The sequence below is a fragment of the Lemur catta genome, chromosome 9 (assembly GCF_020740605.2).
Source record: "Lemur catta isolate mLemCat1 chromosome 9, mLemCat1.pri, whole genome shotgun sequence".
NCBI lineage: Eukaryota > Metazoa > Chordata > Mammalia > Primates > Lemuridae > Lemur > Lemur catta.
In genome coordinates, this window is record NC_059136.1 from 22,447,426 (window position 1) to 22,468,879 (window position 21,454).

At 48.1% G+C, this 21,454-nt stretch overlaps 1 protein-coding gene across 1 annotated transcript; it reads right to left on the bottom strand.

The window, feature by feature from the left end:
* Nucleotides 1–16,270: 16,270 nt before the first annotated feature.
* Nucleotides 16,271–19,211, bottom strand: C9H8orf33 (chromosome 9 C8orf33 homolog). Its single transcript, XM_045561102.1, has 5 exons — nucleotides 19,029–19,211; nucleotides 18,632–18,937; nucleotides 18,349–18,433; nucleotides 18,052–18,198; nucleotides 16,271–17,483 (listed from the first exon to the last, which is right to left on the bottom strand). Exons 1-5 carry the CDS (start codon nucleotides 19,032–19,034, stop codon nucleotides 17,344–17,346), a joined length of 684 nt encoding a protein of 227 aa, XP_045417058.1. The 5' UTR covers nucleotides 19,035–19,211; the 3' UTR covers nucleotides 16,271–17,343.
* Nucleotides 19,212–21,454: the final 2,243 nt, after the last annotated feature.

A 21,454-nucleotide genomic window follows, 5' to 3' on the forward strand; every position in this document is an offset into this window, starting at 1 on the left:
TTTTGTTAATTTTTTTTTTTTTTTTTTGAGACCGAGTCTTACTCTGTTGCCCATGCTAGAATGAGTGCCGTGGCGTCAGCCTAGCTCACAGCAACCTCAAACTCCTGGGCTTTAGCGATCCTACTGCCTCAGCCTTCCGAGTAGCTGGGACTACAGACATGTGCCACCATGCTCGGCTAATTTTTTTCTATATATAATTTTAGTTGGCCAGATTATTTCTTTCTATTTTTAGTAGAGACGGGGGTCTCGCTCTTGCTCAGGCTGGGCTCGAACTCCTGACCTCAAGCGATCCACCCGCCTCGGCCTCCCAGAGTGCTAGGATTACAGGCGTGAGCCACTGCTCCCGGCCTAGTTTTGTGAATTTTAACTAATAAATCATTAGGTTGAATTTTTGTGTCAGATCATGAGTGAAGATAGCAAAGATTAATATAAACAATAATAACTAAAATATTCAAATTTCACAAAATTAAATAAGTATAAACTAAAATTAAGTTCTAATTCTGAATTGATGAAAATAGAAAACTTATGTGGGAAAATTATGAGAGAGGAGATTTTGAGAGTAAAAATCCCTAGAATATAAGCACAATTCTGGGGAGAATTTCAGACTTTCAAAGGCTATGAAATTGGCAGGCTCAAGCCAGCATCTCCAAGGGCATAAAAGGAACCAGGTAATACCTGAGTTCCAGGGGGAAAGAAAAGAAAATTGACTGAGGTCCATCTCTGACAGGTAGAGCAGGTGGAGTGGGAAAGAGGGATCTGGAAGCCCAGAGGGTGGAGGGATCTGCAGGGCTGGGTGGTGGGGAGGGGTGGGGTTCAGCCTCCTCCTCTCATCACCCTTCCCCCACTCTCAGAAGCCCTTTGTGACAAGGAGGCCACAGCCCTGTGATGTAGGCCTGGGCCCTAGTCAATAGGCCCAAAGGACACGCCCAGGGGTCAGTTGCCTCAGGGCAGCAATGCGATTCAGAAGATGGAGAACCATCTCTGTCTTCTGAAAAGCATTAGCACCACATGGCTGAGCTCCAGCTCCACTGCCTGGGTGACGGATATTATCCTGGGCCTTCTGTGTGGACTGGGGCTCTTCCTCCTCTTGCTCCCCTGCCTCCAGAGTGATCCACCCTCACCACCACCTGGACAGAAAAGAAACATCAGGAAGGTAAGGAACCCTCTGCCCAGACCCAGCAGAGAATGATTCTCTTATCTCTAATTATTTCCACTTTTCCAAATCAAGTACAAAGTCCTGAGATGGGAACCTCCTGATCCTTCTAGGCCCAGAGGCCGGGCGGGGGGCTGGTGGTGTTTAGAGTGGCATGGGATTTCTATCCAAAGCTCTCAGACTACCTATGTGGGTGCATAGGAGGCTTCAAGGCTAATCAAATGCTGGGGCTCAGGGGCTGAGGACGGGGTTATGACAGAGTTGAGTTCTCTGTGGGAGGATGGCCCTGAGCCCTGGTTCATCAGTCAACAGTCGCATTTCTGTGGCCCAGCCTTTCCTCTGTGTTGGGTGATCTGAGGGCTGCGAGGAGCCCCTGAGAGCTTCCCATGGGTAGGGAGTGGTCTCTGGCCTCCTCGGGAAGCAGAATCCTGCCTGACAGCTTAGAGGTGCCTGTAGGTCTGAGTCAGCTTCTCCAGCAAAGTGGTTTTTTTGGTTTTTTTTTTTTTTTTTTTTTTTTGAGACAGAGTCTCACTCTGTTGCCCAGGCTAGAGTGCCGTGGCATCAGCTTAGCTCACAGCAGCCTCAAACTCCCGGGCTCAAGCAATCCTCCTGCTTTAGCCTCCCGAGTAGCTGGGACTACAGGCATGTGTCACCATGCCTGGCTAGTTTTTTCTATATATTTTTTTAGTTGTCCATACAATTTGTTTCTTTTCTTTTCTTTCTTTTTTTTTTTTTAGTAGAGACAAGGGTCTCGCTCTTGCTCAGGCTGGTCTCCAACTCCTGAGCTCAAACGAGCCGCCCACCTCGGCCTCTCAAGTGCTAGGATTACAGGCATGAGTCACCACGCTGGCCAGGCTTGGAGTGTTTTAAGTTAAAATAAGTCTGTTAATTGGAGATAAGCCACAGGACATATACTGGACTCAAGTGATCTGTTAAGTAAATTGATGGCCTGCAGGTGTGGTTTAAACTTTGTCTTGCATAGCCTTAGGTCCTGCTAATGATCTATTATCTTATTGTTACAATGAGTAACTCCAAAAGGGAGGGGCATGACTAGGCCAGTCTGACCTCCTTTTCATGGCGTGTCAACTCAGTTTTAAGGTTTCTCTGGGGTCCCCATGGCCAAGAGGGGGTCTTATCAATCAACTGGGGAGCTTAGGATTTTACTTTAGTTCACCAGATGAACAGTTATGGAAGACACCCATGGTGGATCTCTCATAAAAAAATCCTTCTTTGCATTTTTCAAAGAAGGAAAACAGAAAATGGTTTTATCCACTTTAAAAATGAGTAAAAGGTAAGAAAAAAGACATAGGTTCATTAGCTAGATGCAGAAGGTCACGTCCTCCATGAGCACTGAATGTGTGCAGCTTGTCTAGGGGGAGGCAAGTGAGGACTGGACCCAGCCTCTCATTCTTTCTTGTCTCTCAGCATCCAGTAGGGAAGAGGGGGAGGCCCAGGAGCAGGAAGAACTGCTGCGCTCTGAAAGGTAAGGCTCTGCCACTCCGCGCGGAGCCTCCGGGGGGACTTAGCCTCACTGTTCCTGAGGGACAAGTCTCCCAGGAAGTCAGCTGCAGAGGCTGAGGGGGGCTCCTGGGAAGGAAATCAGAGCCCAGGAGTCGTCTCAGAATCTGTGCTGGGTATGAAACCAGGCAATTGTAGACAGCTGCTTAGCCTGGCTAAGGCTGGTTCCTCTTTGAGGCGACCCCTGTCTTCTCCCCAAAAAAGGAGGTGTGAGGACCCTGGTGGATGGATGTGGAAGCATTGTGTACATGATGAAGTCCTGCCCAAAGAGCTTCTTGCTGTCACTGCTGGGGTCATGTGGCCTTGACCATCGATTTATGGGCTCCAGGGTCTAATCCCCCATGGTCTGTCCTAGATGGACACTCAGGCTCCTGCAAGATTCCCAGGTCCCTCCCTTCCCCATAACCTGGCTCCTGATTTCTAGCTTGTAGAGATTGCCTAAGGGAACTGGAGGGGGCTCGAGACCTGGCTTCACTTCTGCAGAGGTAAGGGACTCTCCCCTTCTCTCATATCCTCCTTCCTACCAGGGCCTGGGGCTGACCTGGGAGGGGGAGACCACAGAAGGGGATAGGATGCAACTAGAGCCCTGGGGCCTGGGAGGGGCAGAGTTCTGAGAAGTCAGAGTGGGGGCAGTGGAGGGGCCATGGGCAGCAAGTGCCACCCTTGCCCCACCCCCAGGTCCCACCTGCCCCTGCTGCAGCTTGTGCTCCTTGTCTCCTGCAGCCACCTGGGGAAGCTCCCTGACAGTGGGGGCTTTCAACAGCTCTCATGTCCAGACCCCCTGGGGGAAGTGTGTACATCAGCACCCGCCAGAGCCCACCGGCCTCATGGGGAGCATGTGGAAGATGCTTCTCCCACCTCATCCCCATTGGCTTCCCCAGCTCCCATGGCCAAGCACCCTCTGCCTCTGGCCTCCACCCTGTCAGTAGAACCTCAAGGAGACCAGTCTGACTTGAAGAGTGTCCCCCTGGGCACTGTCCCAGACAGCTCACCTCCAGGTTACTCTCGTTTGGCACCTGCTGTTTTGGCCACTTCAGGCCTTGAATGCATCATTTTGTTCCTCTCCTGGTGGTGGGTGACTGCCAAGGCCCTGTTCCTTGCCATCTCATACAACAGAAAATCCCAGCAGGAGCCACTTTTTCACCACCCACCAGAGGCTTCATTCTGCGGAGACCCCACACTCAGGCAGGTGGAGGCTGGTGGCCCTCCTTTCCTCCACCCAAACGTCAGGAAGCTCCTGGAGATGCTCATCACCAAGAGAGCAGAGCTGAAGCTGTGGAAGGAGAAAGAAAAGGAAGGGTTATTTCTGAAACACATGAGCCCAGACTACCCCCAGGGTTCTCTGGGGAATATGTTAAAATCACCAAGTGGGGAGCAGGACACCACAACCCCACACCCCTTCTGGAACATGAGAGACAAAGCAGAGCAGCTACCTGGTCCTCAGCAGCTCCCCCATCCCAAGGCCATGGGGGACAATTTACAGCAGAAATGCAACCAGCTGTTCTGGGGCCTCCCCTCTCTGCACAGTGAGTCCCTGGTGGCTGCTGCCTGGGTCTCTAGGACGTCTTCTTCAAAAGCACATCTATCTGTTTCATTCAATTCAGTTCGCCCTTGGGCTGAAGCACCTTCACAGGCTCCCCAGGTCCAGCCCTGGCCCCACCACGTGGCCCAGCCTCAGCCCTGGCCCCACCATGTGGCCCAGCCCCAGACTTTGACTCAAACCTTGCCCCAGCCCCAGCCCCAGCCCCCACTTCTGGATGAGGTCCATGCCCAGGCCCGTCTCCCATACTCTCCCCCAGACATGCCATACTTCTCTCCACCCCATGGTAAAGGGGATCTTACAGGAGGCTATAGAACAACATGCCCTACATCCCAGAGGACGGCAGAATTCCTCATCCCAACCGAAAGTGAACATCTGGAATGGCCCTTGCAGAAGCGACTGAAATGGAAGAAGATTTTACCCTCTCTGATCAAAAATGCTCAGGAAGTCTTTAGCCAACCCACTTCTGACCTTCCCCAGGACAGCCAGGCCTCCCAGAGCCACAAGTCAGCCTCCACCCTTCCTGGGGCTTTCATCAGCCCTGAGCACCAGGAGCAGCAGGAGCAATATACTCAGAGGAGTTTCATTCCAGGTGAACACCAGTCGGGCCCTCCTTGGAGAGCCCAAGCACCTGGGGAACTGATGCAACCTCAGGGTGAATTCCCAGGGAGGGGTCGCTTCCAGCCTCCTGTGTTTGCAGTAGGTAAAAGCAGCAAGAATGTACAGAAGATGGGGTCCAGGTGGTCTGAAAGATTCCCTTGGAAGGACCCCAGGAGGGTCAAAGACAAGCACCCAAGTGAGGACATAAGGCAAGATCTGGAGAGAGGCCCAGAAGATCCATGCACAGGTTCAAGAAACACCTCAGTGAAGGTTCTAGAGGACAATGAGGAGTCAGGTAGTGACTGGATTAGGCTCCAGAAGTATAAATCAGGAAATTACCTACTCAGGGGCCAAGAGAAGCAGCATGTTGAAAAATTCCTGAATCTCCATTTAGTCCGAAAGCTGGGGGAGATCAATTCGGGCATGATCCCTGTGCAAGCACGTCAGTCTTGGCGTATTGCCAGCCTTGCTATTCCCGAGTCTGACACCCACAAAAAGCCCAGAAATCTAGCATCCTGGAAGGATCAGAAATGTCCTGTGAACACCTCCCAGGAGCTTTTCTTCCTTGATCCATGCACTCAACAGATGCTAGAAGCACATATTAATAGGTTTCAGGTGAGGCACAGGTGGGGTTCAAGCCTCCAGTGCCTGGAGCCCATAAATCTCAAGGCTCAACCCCCACCTTTTGCACACTCCACCCTTCCCTTCTGGGAGACTAGTGAATTTGGGGATGACTCCATTGCTGAGGTTGCAAATTTCCTGGGAGAACATCGCTGGAAAGGCCTAGGAGAGGTGATAACAAAAAAAAAGTCAGTCCTTACCCTGACTAGTTTTCTCTCTGCCCCCTTACCTGTGAGTAAGGACATCCAGAGGGACCTGAGTGGGACCCAGTCTGGGGAAAACCGTGAGCACTCAGAGGCCCCTCTGACTGTACAGGAGGGCAAGTGGCCTCAGTCCCTGACATGCAGCCTCGAGAGCAGAACCTGGCAGAGCACTACTGTCCTGGGGGCCAGAAGAAGCCGCCCAGAGCTTAGTCCAAGTCCAGCAACGGCCACGCATGAGCCATGGGAGGAGAAGGAGAGCATGGCCTCAGGAGACCCCTGCAGTAGCACAGCAATGCTGGAGCCCAGAAGAGAGTCCCTGTCTTCAGGGGCCGAGGAAACCATGGAGCCAGTGGAGGCTGAGGAAGAGAAGACCCCTGCTTGGCAAGTCACCTTTGGAGCCAGTATGGTGGCAAACTCCCAAAGTAATGTGAATCTCAGTTCAGGGTTTCTGAGTACAAGTAAAATCTCCCCATTCTCTAGAATTTCTGGTACCCAGGATCCAGGAAAGCTATACCTGAAAACAAAGGTTATGAGTAAATTTGAGTTCAAAGTGGAGGTAGAGACCAAGAAAGAGCTTCAAGACCCTGCCACTGGCATCCTCCTCCAAGACTGTGCCACCCGCCTTTACTTTCGAGGCCGTAACACGAATATTCTCCCTCCCACAGACATGTTGTCTTCCGAGGCCCCTCTGTCCGATTCCCAGGCCTCTCTCTCCAATTCCCAGGCTTCTCTGTCCGAATCCCAGGCCCTTCTGTCCGATTCCCAGGCCCCTCTGTCTGGTTCCCAGAGAGGGTCCACTAAGGACACATCAGCTTCTCAGGGGCTATGTGACCCTACATGGAAGAAAGACAGCAGCCAGAGGCAGCAGGAACCCAGGAGCCCAAAAGGAGAGGTCCTGTGGAAGAGTCAGAGCAAGATGCTTGGCCCTACCGACAGAGAGCTCTGTAGGATGCCTAAACCAAGGGAGCAGAAACAAAGCTCTGCAGGACCAAGGACCTTCCAAGCCAGTGGGATGAGCCAGTCTGCCCAGGTCAGGGAAATAGGAAAAACCCTTGGGAGCAAATACTCTCAGTTCCTGGGACGGGCACCTGGGGAAAGCCGCCCCAGGAAAATGATCAGTCATAGCCTACAGTGTCTTGACCCCAGTGAAAAAGGCAGAGGACAGGAAGATCCCCAGCAGAAAGGCAAGCCTGCATCTGCTGTAGCCCGGAGCCTGGGGCCAGCCCCAAGAAGTCTGTCCAGCAGCGCTCCTGAAGTCCGAGCAATCGTTAAACTTGTTGGAGAGATTCTAGTGGACAAATTGGGGCTTCGGAAAGGATGTGGTCCCTCTGGGTTCAATTACCCCAAAAAGGATCTCCAGGCCCCAGTGGATGGGCGTTCCTGCTGCCCCAGGGGCCCCTCCCACCCAGAAGAAGAGAAATGACAGCTAAGCCTTGCAGTCACCATGCTACCCCCACATGCCACAGGCATCCTGTCAAGAACAAGTGGGTCCAAGACAGGGACAGCAGGGCCTCCCAGCCCAGGGAGGCTTTGGCTTCAGCCAGTCCCTGCCAGCATAGGCCAAGGGTGGCAAGAGCATCAGACCACTTTCATTATTAGCCAACACACTTTTCTGGTCGACCAGATCATGTTTCTTGTGCCTTCCCTGGTGGGAAAAGTTTTCTCTTAGAAAAAAGTGGGACATGCTGAGAAAACCTGTTTTGTCTCACATTAGCACATCCCCTATATGCTAATGGCTTCTTCCTACCAAGACATGCAGTGCTTCCTAATAGATGTGTTTTTCCTCATCAGAGGTGGTGACTTCTGTCTGTGGGGTGCTGGGGCACAGGGAAGGGGTCAGCATCTGTTCTCCCTGTGTGCGGCTTCTGGAAGGGACTGGCATGGGGGAGGCTGACAGGGGCTTTCAGATGCACCTTCACCCCGGGTTCCCTCACTACAGCTTGTTTTCACAAACTGGTCATTACAGAGAGATTTCAGGACTGTCAGGACTGGCAAACCCTATGGAGACCGCACCCAGGGACCTGGCTCACTCTGTCTTTCCTGCTTTCCCTCTGCCCTGAACTTTGTGCCCAGGTGAGGGATGGCTTTACAGAGACCTCTTAGGGCAGAAATTCCCCTCGGGCTCCAGGAATGTGGGAGCCAAGCACCCTTACTCCCTAGAAGTTGGCCTGGAAGGCCTGGGGGTGGAGGTGCTGGCCCTGGGTTCAGGGGCAGAGAAATCTGGACCCCCTGGCTCATGGTGGGGAACAGACCACCCTGCCCAAGCCCCCTCCCTGCCTGCTGAAGGCTGGGGTGGAGATGGGCCCTGCTGGCCCCTCTGGGCTCAGCCTTGGTGACAGGAGCCTCTCCCTCCTGGCCTCCACTTTCCCCTTTGCCATGACCATGATCAAACACATCAGCCATTTGACCGTCGCACATGGAGGAAGAGGGTGGGGTGAGCAAGAAGAAGAATCAGCAGTGAGAAAGGCAGCAGAGTGCAGGGGGCTGCTAAGAGGACCACCCTGTGCCCAGCACCCCCGCTGGCCTAGGGGGATGGGTTGTGGCCCCCATGTGGATGGCAGGACCAGGTAACACAAAGCCCTCATGCAGTAAGGTGGCTTTCCCCACAGTGTAGGTGAAGAGGATACTATGCATATTTAAGCATGAATGGGTTAGCTTTTGTCATTAATGTTCATGCTTTCATCAAAGACTATATGGGAAAGTTGTTGAACTAACTTGAACAGGTCATTGAACCAGATGGATCAGACAGTGTGTGAGCAGATGAGGAAGGAGAGCAGCGAGATGTGGAAGAAGAGACCTGTATGTGGAAAGAGGACAGGGAATCCTCATTCATCCTTCAAGACCCAACTCAGGGATAATCCCCTGAGAGCCTTCCTGCTTAGGAACTGCTCTGTGCTGCCCCTCTCATGCCATGCGTCACACTGCACTATGACCAAGGGCTCCCCCTCCAGCCTCACCCACCCTACAGAAGCTCTTTGGAGGCAGAGGCTCTGCCCTTTGTCTTTGTTATCCAAGAACCAAGCACAATTCCTGACCATGGAAGAGTAGATGAATCACAATATTAATAATAAGAGCTATAATAGATTTTTTTAATAAAAGGGCAGAGCATTGAAGGGGAAGTGATATTTAGGCTGGGGCTCTAAGGAAACATAAATTCACCAGAAGGCTCAGCCAGAGGGAGTTGGACAGAGGCCTTCCAGGTAGTCAGAGCAATGAATGTGGATTCCAGGAGGGGGGATAGACATGGAATCTTTGAAAATGTGTCAGAACGTCTGTGGGGTTGGAGAGGAGGGTGAATGTCCAGAAGGGGCAGAAGTTGAGGGTGGAGAGGTGGGCTTGGGCTGGGCCACACAGGGCCTTGTGAACCATTGTAAAGAGTGTGGGTTGATCTACCAGGCAGTGGGGCCCCTGCAGGTTCTAAGTATCACAGCAAAAATTCCAGCCCTGTATTGGGAACAGACCAAGTAGCCTGCAGAGCTGGGGAGAGGAAGGAGGTATGGAGGTGAGTTCCATGACTGTTGGAATAGTCCAGAAAGGAGAAGAGAAGGAGAAGTACTTCACGTGGTCTGGGTCTCTGACTCCATGGCCTTCATCAGCCTTTCATGGGAAAAGTATGGATATGACATGACAGGGACTTTTAAAATTTTTTGTTTTGAAATAATTTTAAAGTTACAGAAAAAGTTGCAAAAATAGTAGCGTGTCCCATATAATATTCAGTCAGCTTTCCCTGAAGTAAACATCTTCTGTATCCATAGGACAGTTATCAAAACCAGGAAATTTGTGTTGCTAAAACACCACTAACCACTCTACAATGCCTCATTAGAGCAGCTCCCCTCATCCCAGTGCAAAGTTGGCCTGTGACTGTCCCCACTTCGGTCTCATTGGTAGTTAGAGACAAACATGAGCATTCAACAGTAAAAAAAAAAGACAGTAAGATATGAAAGACCAATGATATCAAACTGACAAGTCACCTCCTTCTCTATTCAAGGGAATCCATTGTCCCAACAGTCCCCCCCTTCAGACAATGAAGAATATTTGTTAAAAAATTCTAATTAGGGGCCGGGTGCGGTGGCTCACGCCTGTAATCCTAGCACTCTGGGAGGCCGAGGTGGGTGGATCGTTTGAGCTCAGGAGTTCGAGACCAGCCTGAGCAAGAGCGAAACCCTGTCTCTACTAAAAATTGAAAGAAATTATCTGGCCAACTAAAATATATATAGAAAAAATTAGCCGGGCATGGTGGCACATGCCTGTAGTCCCAGCTATTCGGGAGGCTGAGGCAGTAGGATCGCTTAAGCCCAGGAGTTTGAGGTTGCTGTGAGCTAGACAGATGCCACGAAACTCACTGTAGCCCAGGCCACAAAGCGAGACTCTGTCTCAAAAAAAAAAAGAAAAAAAATTCTAATTAGGATCCTCAGAAAATTATAAGATATTGCATCCATAGAAAGTAACATAATCTATTAAGAAAGGAAAATTTAGAGATCACAAAAGATGGTTTGAAATTCTCTTAAAATATATAACTGTCAAAATAAAAAATTAGAAGACAGAATTTAAGAAATATCCCTCAAAGTATATACAATTTAAAAAAATAAAATAAAACATAAGAAAAAAGATATGTGGGCCAGGCGTGGTGGCTCAGGCCTGTAATCCTACCACCCTGGGAGGCTGAGGCGGGAGGATTGTTTGAGGTCAGGAGTTTGAGACCAGCCTCAGCAAGAGCAAGACCCCATCTCTACTAAAAATAGAAAGAAACTAGTCAGACAACTAAAAATGGAAAAAAAAAAAAAAAAAAAAACTAGCCAGGCATGGTGGCACACTCCCAAGTCCCAGCTACTTGGGAGGCTGAGGCAGGACGATCGCTTGAGCCCAGGAGTTTGAGGTTGCTGTGAGCTAGGCTGACACCATGGCACTTTATCCCAGGCAACAGAGAGAGACTCTGTCTCAAAGAAAAAAAAGAAAAAAGATATGTGAAAGGATGGTTGGTATTTTTCTTGCACTGTTTTTCTTACTGTTCCTTTAATAAATAGTAAGCTCTTTGGGAGATTGGTCCAGGAATTCCAACATCCAAATAACATTTGTGCTCTAAAGAGAGAACAGAGAACATGGAGGGAGGAACTTACCAAAGAAATTATCTAAGACATTATCAAAGACTATTACGAAAGTGTCCAGAGCTTAAAGGAGATCTTGTTCCTTACATTCAAAGCCTTAATGGCAAGATAAATTAAAAAGACCCATACCTAGGACTATTACTGTGAAATTTCAAAACACCAAGACCAAAACCAAAAAAAAAAAAAAAAAACCTAAAAGCTCCAAAGCTCCAAGAAAGGAAAAATAGGTTATCTGCAAAGGAACAAACATCAGAATGACATCTGGCTTAATGACATTGAATACTACAAAACAATAATACACTGTCTTCAAATTTCTGAGGGAAAAAGTACATTCAACTCAGAATTCTGGCCAGGCATAGTGGCTCACTCCTGTAATCCTAGCACTCTGGGAGGCCGAGGTGGGCGGATTGTTTGAGCTCACGAGTGCGAGACCAGTCTGAGCAAGAGCGAGACCCCCGTCTCTACTAAAAATAGAAAGAAATTATATGGACAGCTAAAAATATATATAGAAAAATTAGCCGGGCATGGTGACGCATGCCTGTAGTCCCAGTGACTCGGGAGGCTGAGGCAGGAGGATTGCTTGAGCCCAGGAGTTTGAGGTTGCTGTGAGCTAGACTGATGCCAGGGCACTCTAGCCCGGGCAACAGAATGAGATTCTGTCTCAAAAAAAAAAAACAACAACTCAGAATTCCATCCCTGCCAAATTGTTAATCAAATGTGAGGGCAGATTAGAGACATCTTTAGAATATGTAAGGACTGAGAAAATTTTTCACACAGGTACTGTTTGTTGCAAAGTTATTGAAGACATTGAAGATATTCTCTAACAAGGAAGTTAATGATGGCAGCACCCAGGTCTAGGGAAGTGTCACCTGGATGAGAACACAAAAAGGAGTCCCAGCAGTGAGTTTTCAGATGAGATGCTTGAAATTCTGGACAATGTTAAGGATGTGATACAAGCCAAGAATGTAAGAAAAAAAAAGGCAATTAGAAACTCCAAGAAACAAAAAGCTAAAGAAAAAAAGACATATACCTACAGAATACTAAGAAATGTAGGTGAATTCATAGTGCCATATCCTCTCTACATGGTGCAAGTCACAAGATTCTGCTGTATTAGACAAAATGTATATCTAAATACATATTTTTAGGGGAAGGGGAAGTGACATACATCTGGTGTAATGGCAGAGTGGTGGGGCTCCAGGTGATGTTTGCAGACAGAAAAAGTAAACTGTCAAGGAATTCAGACCATTGAGTACTTGTTATTTCGACCAATTTAAGGAATCTTAAAAATAAAATAAATACATACATACATATTTTTTAAAGGTACTTATAGCTACAACGATAACTAATAAAGAAACTAAAATAATGATATTTCTACCATGGGCTGAGGGTGGAGACTGCTGGGGAATCTAGAAGCTCAGCCCTCCTCTGTTGCACCAGGTGTTAACAGGTGAGTTAGGTGGACTGATGTAGGGGGAGGGGGACAGCTGTTTTCTTTCAATTTAACTCTTTCCTAGCCTTTTTTGTTTCAGTCATGTGCATATATTAATATATATTTTTTTCAAAATAAAATGAGAAATAATCTGGGATGTTTGTGGGAAGAGTCTCTGTTCCAGCTACACTGGTTCTAGGTCTAATCAAACACGATGGATTCAGGCAGAAAATCCTGACCCTACCCCCATATTCCCCCCTCTCAAACAAGACCCAAGTAGTTGCAGTGTCTGGTGCAGAAACGCAGTCTGTCCAAAGTAGACCCACATGTAGGGCTGGGATCACCAAAGATGGCAATGGACACAGACACAGTGGCATCTTCAGGGTGGATCATGAAGTCCAGCCCATGACCATGGACCAGCTGCCCAGTGTGAAAGGAAGCTTCCAGTGCAAGGAACATCAGCCATGATTCAGGGGGGGCAGCCTGATAGGGATACAGCATGTCGCTGCCTGCCGGCAGCCAGAAGCAGAAACCAGTATCATGGCTGGGGCCCCTCCTAGTACATCTTGGCACCCTGCAGAGACCTAGGAGACATGCTGAACACTCACCCTTGGTGGGCAGAGGCTCCCTCAGGCCAGAGCAGCAGAGCCTGGGAGAAGACTTCAAACCCGTTCAAGAATGTGGGTTCCCATCTCAACTCAGCCACTGGAGGCCCAGCACATCACTAATCACACTGCCTTCACCATTCTCCCTGGCCCCTAGACACACTTAATAAAGACTATTAACTGGAAACCTAAAATACATTACCAGTTTCTTTACAGTGACCTTCAGAGAAGTATTGTTCTTCAGTACTGAAAACAGAAAATGATTAGCAAGAGCCTAACAGCTGAGTGAATAAATAAGTTGATTTTTTAAAGTAATATTAGGCAACAGTTGATAATAACTTAAATAATTAATATTCCAAGAATGCTCACTGTGTCTCAATGATGCTCCCAGGCTTTGGTAACCATCCCCGCCTCCTAATTTTCACAATAACCCCCATGGTGGGTCTATCACCATCCCCATTGCACAGGTGAGAGGTCACAGGAACCTGCCCAGGGTCACACACCAGGGCAGAGCTGGGCTTGGATATGAGCCAGGCGCAGGAGGTGTCAAGAGAGAGGCTGATGTTGAAGAGCAGAAGTGCACATGATGTGATGGTCCGACGTGGGCCAGCCCCATGGACCCAGCCCCGTGGCTGACTAGCATGCACTTTTCCTATCCTTACATCAGGTTTGTGCCTTACCATAGGAGTGAGAATGTTCAAACAGCATGGGTACACAGTAAGAACTCGAGAGATGGTGGCTATTGCTAACTCAGTGAAGTGCAAAATAAACAAAATACTAGAAACAGACAAAACGTGATAGCTTTCTTTAGGTGGTTGGTCTTTAGGTGGTAGGTCTATATGTTTTTCCTTCTAAATCTATTCCCCCCATTCTCCAAAATAGACATGAATTCAGCTATTGAGTCGGGCTTCTCCCCTTCCCCCACCCCAGTCCTCAATGTGGGCTCCTTGCTGGTGGCTTCCCCCACCCTGGGGTCTGACTTAGTCCTAGGGTCAGGGCCCTGGCATCTCCATGTCCACTGTACACCCTGGTCTCCACCCAAGGAGGGAGGGGAACTTAACAGGTGAGATGGTCCCATGGCCCATGGGGATATCTTGGGGCTACTGAGCATGAACTATCCAGACAGAATAGGATTCAGGGGGACATTTTTCTCGGGGGAGTTCTCTTGTTCAGGAGGGGCAAACGATGCCAAGTCCATAAAAAACAGATGGACCTAGAGTTGGCAAATTTATCAAAAGTAATGAAGAAAGTAGATGCAAGCTTTTCAGCTTTTGCAGAAAAACTTGCAAGTTGTAAAAGCAGCCTGTAAAGCAACCAAGAAGAGTAATTTAAAAATTTTTGTGAGGAAGTGGCTCTGCTATAAGAATGCCTAAAGAAAATCAAAGGTTGTTTAAAAATCCTCTTGAGGTCACAGGATTTAAAGAACGTATCAGAAAGCCAGATCTCTCTGGACACATTACAAAATAACATGGAGAATTATTTTTTATTTATTTTTTAATTTATTTATTTTATTTTTTTTTTTGTGGCTTTTGAGACAGTCTCACTCTGTCCTCCTGGCTAGAGTGCAGTGGAGTCCTGGAGAATTATTTAATATGAACAAGTTTTCAAGGGAAATTGAGCTCTGCCAGGTTAAGGAAGTGCTTGACATTAGAGGTTATGGAGGGATTACAAACAACGGTGTTAGCGAGACATAGCTCTGGGAACTGAGCCTGACTCTATAACCCTAAACCCTAACCTTAACCTAATTCCTAACCTTTAGGCCATCATCCCTAACCCCTAATCTCTAATACTAACCACACCACTGACCCAAAACTAACTCTAACCCTAGCCCAACCCTCTTACCCTAAAATCTCACCTTCACCTTTTTTTGTTTTTGAGACAGAGTCTTGCTCTGTTGTCCGGGCTAGAGTGAGTGCCGTGGCGTCAGCCTAGCTCACAGCAACCTCAAACTCCTGGGCTTAAGCGATCCTACTGCCTCAGCCTCCCGAGTAGCTGGGACTACAGGCATGCGCCACCATGCCCGGCTAATTTTTTCTATATATATTTTTAGTTGGCCACATAATTTCTTTCTATTTTTAGTAGAGACAGGGTCTCACTCTTGCTCAGGCTGGTCTCGAACTCCTGATCTCGAGCGATCCACCCGCCTCGGCCTCCAAGAGTGCTAGGATTACAGGCGTGAGCCACCACGCCTGGCCGCACCTTCACCTTTTAACCCTCCTTCTCATCCTCTAAGACACCCTAAACCCTCACTCTCACCATAACTAACCCTCTCCATCACCCTCACCCTAACCCAAACCCAATCTGATCCTCAAGTCAATCTTGGGCCCTTAGGCTGGATGGACCAAGAAATAAGTGGTTATAACTGGGCCCAGGAGGGAGCCCCTGGAGGGATGCAGAACCACGGAGACACCACCAAAGGAAAAAAGGAAGATCTGCCCTGGTGTCTCCTTTACTCAGGCCCTCTAAACTAGAAATAGATCCGAGGGCAAAGGGTCAAGTTGCCAATGGGGGCTGGGGTTGGGAGAAGGAAGGAGGTAACTATCAGATCCAAAGGAAGACTGTCCTAGTTCAATCATCCAAAGTTCAGAAGGGACAAACCTGTAGTCCAACAGTTTATAAGCTCATTCTGACAGGGGAGAATGCACACTAGATCTATGAGACATCTCATCAGAGAGATAGGGTTATTATAGGATTTAGTAAAAGGGTGTTTAGGTGAAATCTAAATGCAAGTGTTTTGATAGGCACATAGCAAAACAGGGCTGTGTATCGGGGTCAAGATCGGGTCCAAACTGTGAAGTGAACCAGGCTTCTATTTCCTTGGAAACTACAAAAGTAAGTTAGTGTGGAATGTAGTGTTCCACATCCTCTGTTTGAAGATCTACATCTGAGTTTTAAATGAAGGTATCTTCTTGAGATCAGGATGTTTCCTTCCTATGGATTTCTAACAGCAAAATGTCTTAAGATTTTAATAAACAAGGATTCTCAGTAAGACACTCAAATAAAGGGGTCATTATGATACTTTACATCTGTGTGGTGACTATGGGAGAAAAAACTGCTTCCTGCTAACGCCCCAGCTTTATCTGAACCTGTTACCTTGGCCTGATGAATGACAAGGCAGAGTTACTTTCCTAGAAACCAGTCATGCTAAGATCTGGAGGAAGAGCAATCTGGGCAAAAGGGACAGCAAGTTTGAAGACCTTGAGACAGAATTAAGTCTGGTTACTTCAGGAGCAGAGGGAGACCACATCACAGGGGCCCTCTGGTGCATAGACATGTGCAGGCCTATGTAGGACCTTGTCCATCAGCCTTCATGTTGTATCCTAGACACAATGAAGTCCCTGGATCAGGAGAATGTGATCCGGCACGCATGAAGGGTCACTTGGGCTGCAGTGAACAGACAGGAGGTGAAAGAGGGAGTAAGGGAGACTAACATTAGGATGTTAACAGAAAGCAGGTAAGAGAGGCCAGCCAGAATCAGAATGACCAGCAGTGAAGATCATGAAAATATAAAACATTTGAGGTTTATTTTGAGGACAGAGTGGACATACCAGCTAAAGTATTGAACATCCATGTTGGAGAAAGGGGGCAATTGAGGATGATACAGGTTTGTTACCTAACGAACTAGGTGGGTGATAGTTCCATTCGCTGAAAAGCAGAAAATGAAGAGAGATTCAGGGCCTCATCAGGTGTTTTGGACATGTTAAGTTTGAAATACCTATGAAACACCCATATGGAGATGGCAGTTGGGCTCCAGGTACCTATTGAGTCTGGAATGCAAGTCTGGGAGACAAAAGTACTAAGGAGGATTAGATCACCTGAAGATCCCAACTCAGTGGAGCCAAGGGCCTGTGATTGATGCCTGGAGCCACCAACATTTAGACAGTTGGTCCGCTGAGGCACGATCCAGGTCTCTAGCCAGGACAGTTAGAGCAAGACCTCCCTGTTCTCAAGAACAGAGGCTGGCCTGGTGGGATCCACAATGGTTCCCTGAGAATGACACCTGCTCAGAAACAAAGGCAATGGACAAAGGACCAAGCACTGGGGTGAGAGCCTGGACCCAGCAGTGTCACATTCCTCCTTCATCTGTACTCCCTGTAAACAGACAGCACACTCTTTCATTCATTATCCATTTTTATCAAAAATAGAGATTAAGGCAATGTGATATAATAGGATGAACCACTAAACCATTTGATAAGGCATCCTTCAAAAGTGAGCACAGTGTACAATTGCATAGTTACCCGACTAATCCTTGCTACCAACCTAATCCTTGCTACTAACAATATCCTTTCAATAACACACTGAGCATGCACTTCAATTTGGTGTAGAAGATTTTCTAAATGTACCTCTGCCTCTCTTCTGGCAGGAGCAGCATTTCATCAGAAAACCTACAAATGGGGTCCTGTGCCTATTGGACGGTCCCATACCTGATCAACAGCCCCAGATCCTTGGACCACCCAGGGACAGAACAACCTCATATGTGTCAACAGAGAATTCCTGGAAAAGTTCTGCACTCAAGATAAACCCCACATTATCCCTGAGGAGGGGGACTGTGCCAGGATTGGAGAGAGGCTAAAAGAAATTGAACCTAAACTCTTCATCAGGAGTGTCCACAGTGGCCTTGGCTCTCCCTACAGGGCGAGGCCTGCAGACTCTTCGGCTCTTCTTTCTGGTGGTCTCATCTACGGGCTGTACCCGGGCTGAATGGGCAGCTGTCATGGAGAGGGAAGCAGACAGTGTCACAATTGAATAATAACAGCTAACATTACCTGTACAATTATGATTGCCCATACAACCGTAACCCCTTTGTACTAAAATAACTAATGTAGTAAAATTGTAAGGTAGATATTATTATCACCCCCTATTTAGAGTCACACCCAGATTCAGTAACTTGCCTAAGTTGTTAATGCTATTAAGTAGTAGACCCAGGATTTGAACCTAGGTCGTCTGGCTCCAGGAATTGCACTCAAACTGCTATGGGATCTGGCTTTACGGCCAGCAGAGAAAGCCAAGGCACAGATAGGTGAGTCGGCTTTCCCCAACCCAGGAGCAAGACCAGCACAGGACCAGACTCTTTCCCCTCTTCCCAGGTCCAGGCCCTAGTTCTGTGTTCTGGAGAAGTTCAGGCCTTCTCTCCCTGTTCCCTCAAGCTTCCCTGAACCTGTCTCTTTTCTCCACCAACTTTTTTGCTTTAGAACTTCTTCCTTTCATTCCCTGAGTACTGCTTCCCTACCCCCTTGAACTAGGCCTTCTTGAATTAACCAGTTCCCAGATACTCACCAGCCCTGAGAACCCGCAGAGCTTCATGCCACTCAGCTTCCATCTGAGCCCTGTAGTCCCCAAACAAGGAGCGCATCAGCTGCCTCTTCCGGGGCAGAGGGGTTCTTTTACTGCACAGAGTTCGGATTGCCCCAATAGCCTGCTCTTCTGGAGATACAAAGAAAGGACTAGTGATCTCCTCTGTACTCACTCCCTATCATAGTACCCTAAAGGCAACAACTCAATCCCCTGCCAGGACCTGCAAACCGTGGTGCTGTGACTCTCCACAACCCCCATCTCTACAAAAAGGCCCCTTACTCTGTTTCGGGGTGGGTTTCTGCATCTTGAGGCCCAGCTCTAGCTGCTCCACACACCAGGCCAGTTCCTGGGCCAGCTGTTTCGCCTGTGATAGATTGGGAAAAGTGACTGTAAGAGGGCACCTGGGTCCCACCGTTCTGGGCCCCATCCCGCATGGATCCAAACCCCAATCTCATTCCCTTCCCCGCCTTAACTCCGCAGATCCCAGATGACACCTGCCCGTGGACTCGCACCCGGAATGCACCCACGGATTCCACTCTGCCCAACTAAAGCCCGCCCTTGCCTGGGCCTCAGCGCTCAAGGGTGCTTCCTCAGGGGCGAGGTTTTCTGAGGACTTCTCGCCTCCATTCGCCACAGAGGCCCTGTTCCGGGTTTTCTTCTTATTCTTTTGCTTCTTCAAGGATGTGTCATCGCCTATGGGGTGCGCTCTGCAGGCGGCGTCACTGCACGTGGGTTGCCCTGAGCAGAGACAGACAGTGGGAGGATTCCGGGAGCCAGGAACCGGGCCAAGGACCCGGGGTCTGCGGGGCGTGCGGGCGGTACCCGGGCCTGGGGCCGCCGGTGCCTCCCGAGAAGGATGTCCTCGAGCCTGGAGAAAATGGGGCAGCACGAGGGTCACAGGGGGGCGGCCGACGGCCGAAGGCCCCCCCACCCGCGCGCCTCCTCCACACTCAGCTCACCTCCATGCGCCGCAGTCGCCGCCGTCGCCTACGTAGGGCCTCGGTTCCGACGCCGAAATTCCTCCTCCAGAAACACGTCCGGGACGCTAGGTTCCGCAGGGCGCGGCGCGGCGCGGGGAGGACGGGGCGGGGCCTGAGGGGCTCCGGGAAGAGGCTGGAGCGTTTCAGAAGGACCCTATTGTACAAATGCTCGCGGAGCAGTATATTCTGGGCTCCGTTCTGGAGGAAAGGACAAAGCTCTAAACAAGGGCGTGTCCTCTCAGAGCTCGCCTTCTAGTGGGGAGGGAAAAGCAAGTAAACAGAACATAAAAAGCTGTCGTACAGAGCGGCTGTGTGGACGGGGGCTGCGGTGCACGTGGTCGGGTAACAGTGGAGGCCGGTGTGTGGCAGGAGTGAGCATGGGTGAGGGAGGGACCAGGTCACAGGTTTGCTTAAATCAGAAGAGTGATATGATCTTACTCCGACGTTGTTTTCCAGATTACTATGCTTTTGTGTGATGAATGGGTCAATTAAGGTGGAGAGACATGGAAGAGTTTCAGAAACAGATGGGGAGTGCCCACAGCACTTGCTGGTGGACTGAAAGTGGGAGGCTGGGGCTGTGGGAGAGCCCCATCCTATGATATACCTAAAACATCTGCAAAAAACCTACCACCAACATACTTAATGGTGAGAAGATGGATGATTTTCTGCTAAGATCAGGAACAAGGCAAGTATACCCACTCTCACCACTACAGTCCAACATTTCATTGGAAATCCTAGCTAATGAAATAAGACCAGAACAGATTGGGAAGGAAGAAATAAAACTATCTTTGTTCACAGATGACATGACTATGTAGAAAATCCCAAAAATCCACAACAGCAACAAAACTACTGGAACTAATAAGTGGTTATAGCAAGGTTGCAGGATACAAGGTTAATATACAAAAGTCAAATGATTTCTTATATACCAGAAATGAACAATTGGAATTTGAAATACAAAACATAGTACTATTTACATTAGCACCAGAAAAAGAAAAACTTAGGTATAAATGTAACAAAGTATATAAAAGATCTATATGAAGAAAACTACAAAACTCTGATGAAAGAAACCAAATAAGATCTTAAAATTTGGAGAGATGTTCCATATACCTGGATAAGAAGACTCAGTGTTGTGGAGATGTCAGTTCTTGCCAACTTGATCTGTAGATTCAACACAATCCCAAGCAAAATCTCAGCAAGTTATTTGGTAGATATCAACCAACCAATGCTCAAGTTTATATGGAAAGGCAAAAGACCTGGAATAGCCAACACAATACTGAAGAAGAAGAACAAAGTTGGAAGACTGACACTACTAAATTTCAAAACTTACTATAAAGCTACACTAATCAAAACAGATGGGGCCGGGCGCACTGGCTCATGCCTGTAATCCTAGCACTCTGGGAGGCCGAGGTGGGCGGATCATTTGAGCTCAGGAGTTCAAGACCAGCCTGAGCAGGAGTGAGACCCCGTCTCTACTAAAAACATAGAAAGAAATTATCTGGACAACTAAAAATATAGAAAAAATTAGCTGGGCATGGTGGCGCATGCCTGTAGTCCCAGCTACTTGGGAGGCTGAGGCAGAAGGATTGCTTGAGCCCAGGAGTTTGAGGTTGCTGTGAGCTAGGCTGACGCCACGGCACTCTAGCCTGGGCAACAGAGTGAGACTCTGTCTCAAAAAAAACCAAAAAACAAAAACCAAACAAAACAAAAAAACAAAACCAGATGGGATTGGCAAAAGAATAGACAATTAAACCAACGGAGCAGAATAGAGAGCCCAAAAAATGCACCCCCACAATAACAGTCAGCTGATCTTTGACAAGGGAGCAAAGGCACCTCAGTGGAGAAAGGATATTCTTTTTAACAAAGTGTTGGAGCAACTGGACATCCACATGCAAAACAAAAGCAAAGGCAAAACCAAAAACTACACAGAGCTTGTACCTTTCACAAAAATTAAGTCAAACCAGATTATAGACCTAAACGTAAAACTATAACACTCATAGAAGATAGCATAGAACATCTAGGTGACCTTGGGTTTGGAGATGACTTCTTAGACATAACACCAAAAGCATGATCCATGAAAGAAAAAGATTGATAAGCTGGATTCACTAAAATTAAAAACTGCTCCTCTGCAAAAGACACCATTAAAAGAATGAAAAGACAAGCTACAGAAAATATTTTTGAAACATTTATCTGATAAAGAACTAGTGTCCAAAATATACAAAGAATTCTTAAAAGTCAACAGTAAGAAAAAACAATCCACTTACAAAATGGGCAAAGGGTATGAACCTCACAAAATCCACCTCACAGAAAAGATATACAGATGGCAAATAAGCATATGAAAAGATGCCCCACATCATATGTCATCAGGAAGATACAAATTAAAACAATAATGAGATACCCCTACAACC